The sequence below is a fragment of the Oryzias melastigma genome, linkage group LG3 (genome assembly GCF_002922805.2).
Source record: "Oryzias melastigma strain HK-1 linkage group LG3, ASM292280v2, whole genome shotgun sequence".
Classification (NCBI taxonomy): Eukaryota; Metazoa; Chordata; class Actinopteri; order Beloniformes; family Adrianichthyidae; genus Oryzias; species Oryzias melastigma.
The window spans coordinates 20,330,525-20,333,164 of record NC_050514.1 but is presented as its reverse complement, the minus strand read 5'-3'; the positions used below and the strand labels follow the sequence as shown (position 1 = coordinate 20,333,164).

Below are 2,640 nucleotides of genomic sequence, written 5' to 3'. Positions count from 1 at the left end.
AAATACGAAAGGGTTTTCTGCAATTTGATACCTTAAAAAAAATGTAACTGTGAAAAGGAATTCTGTCTAGCACTTTGAAGTGATTTTGGAGTTCTTTTAACTTTATGTTAAATCTTTCCAAAATGAAAATGGTTAAATTATTGGTTATTGTCAACAACCCAATGTATCTTTTATACTATCTACATGTTACACTATCTAAAATTCAGTGTTTTGCATCTTTTTTTTCCAGTTAAGCAAACAGATAGATGTTAGACAGATTTTACTGTCACAACAGGGTTTTTTTTAGTATAAGCCCCTTTTGTATTTATGCTAAACTTTATTCATATTAATTATGTTTATAACTTTTTTTTTTGCAGTTTTTTGCATCTTTAGGTCATGACAATTTACAGTATTAAGAAATTTTATGAAAGGGTTCTTGGATGAATCAAACTTCAGAAAAGGAAAAGAGAAAATAAAAAGATCTTCTCCATGGAGTGACTTGACACTTTAAGTAAAAAAAAATAAAAATCCAACTAAACTTTTTTTTTTCAAAACAAATTAAATACCTGACAATTTTTTTTAAAACAGAATCTTCAATCTTTTTTAATGCTACATTTGAACACTTTTTGTTTTTTAAATAATATAGCAAATTTCTTGAAGGCACAATGCACAATTTGAAAATGAAGGAGAAAAAAAAAACTAATGCCTTTTAACTTTTAAACTAATAGTTGACCTATATTCGAAGCAAAATATATCGGATTATGGATTATAACCTTTTTGTGCTTTTGGAACATCTCAGTAGATTTCAAATATCCATAATCTGTGCAGCAGTTTGGTAGAAAAAAATGGACACAACATAGCCAGAGCTGCTTTGAAAAAGAGTTTTTAATCTCAACAGGACTTTCCTGGTTAAATGAAGGTAAATAAAAATAATATATATATATATATATATATATTACAATCACAATAGACAGATGAACATTTTTAGAACTGTGTCTACATTATTGACATGACCATCTAATTAGATGCCTCTATGTGCTTCTACAGGGCGTGCCAACCACTGGTCGGCCATAATTGGGGCGTCCCATTCTAAGAATTACGTTCTGTGGGAATATGGAGGTTCAGCCAGTGAAGGAGTCAAACAGGTAGCTGAGCTGGGCTCTCCAGTTAAAATGGAGGAAGAGATCAGACAGAAGGTAAGAGTCTACTACATGCAGTTTCCAAGATATTTGACAATTGTGTGACTAATTAAAGCAGACATCTTTGAGACATCGAAGACTTTGAATTTCAGGGTTTTCTTTATTGAATTTTGTGAAAGGCAGCTCTATGAGAAGCAATATACTTTTATATCAGCTAATCAGACCATTTACATCCCAACATTCGATGTTGTTTATTGTTTAATTTTTAAAATAAGATGTAAAAAAAATGATAATCCTATGGACCATTTGATAGTTAATTATAAAATAATTTCTTAGGTGTGCATTTTGTACTGATATTTAATTACTTTCACAAAAGTTAAACATTTCTGACATATTTATACAATTGATCTTCAATATTTATACACTTCTGTGGTGTTCCACTTCTTCAGTTTTCCTATTTTTTGGCCTCATCGGTTCTTTCTTTTACCTCGGCATAGATAGAGTCTTCTATATATTTCTTCCTTCCTTCTTCTTCTTCTTCAGGACTGTCTCACTGCATCTTAAAATAGCACATGCTGGCAGAGCAGATGGTCCTGCAGAGTGCTTATTGTTGGCTAATACTGAAGACCTGGAGTCACAGTAGATAATGAGAGCATAGTGTGAGCAATGAGATGTCTGTGTCAGTGCTAACTACCCACTGCTTCTACAGCACTTCTTTTGGGCTTTTGTTCGGAGATCTAAGCCAGGTTAATTAGACAAGCTACCTGTGTTGGGAGAGAAACCTTTTAAGATACACCAGAGTAGAATTCTGACATTTCTTTACATAAGTCACGAATGTTAAGATTTCTGGAGTACGTCCGTATTCAAGATATCTTCACACACAAGAGAGAACAGGAACGTAAATGATTTAAATTTGGATGTACAAAGCTATCACTGGTAAAGCAATCTAGCAGCTCAGATAGTCACTTTGTTGCAATGAAAGAAGTTCCAAGATCTGGCTCACATGTATCACGCTGTCAATCATGTATTGAAATGACTCCGTTTTTGGAAGTGTTATATTTGCTAAAAAAACTATTCATAATCCGTTCTAAAGTTGTACTAAATGACTGGAGTGTATTTGATTAGTTATAACAAAATATGTTATCAATAATCTTTAAACTTGCAATATATTTTGATGATCCATGCTGTATCATTAAAGTATAGTGGTGTCATTTGAACAAAGTCAAAGCTGATAATCTGACATTGAGAAACAAAGGGATTTTTGGAAAAAAGGGATGTCATTCATCTGTCCATGACCGTACATACAGCTTTTGTCAACATTTTGCCCCATATCCATTTTAAAAAAATAATGAAAGTTTGAGTTGTTTTGTTACCACAGCTGCAGTCTTTACAAGTTGGAAGCAATTTCTTTTCTCTGGCAGCTGTGTAATATGACAGAACTATTCAAATTTTATCTGTGACAAATTTTTGAAAATATAATAGAAGACGGTCTTTGGGTAGGCTAGTGGTTAAACCCGCGGTC

General features: G+C 32.6%; 1 protein-coding gene across 2 annotated transcripts in view; it reads left to right on the top strand.

Moving 5' to 3' along the window:
• The window catches only part of spon1a (spondin 1a), a 65,948-nt gene that overhangs the window by 21,681 nt on the left and 41,627 nt on the right, over positions 1-2,640 (top strand). For both annotated transcript variants that reach the window (XM_024296108.2, XM_024296107.2), the window contains exon 6: positions 1,027-1,175. In XM_024296108.2, the coding sequence (XP_024151876.1) occupies positions 1,027-1,175 (149 nt within the window). The remainder of the gene's footprint in view (positions 1-1,026; positions 1,176-2,640) is intronic.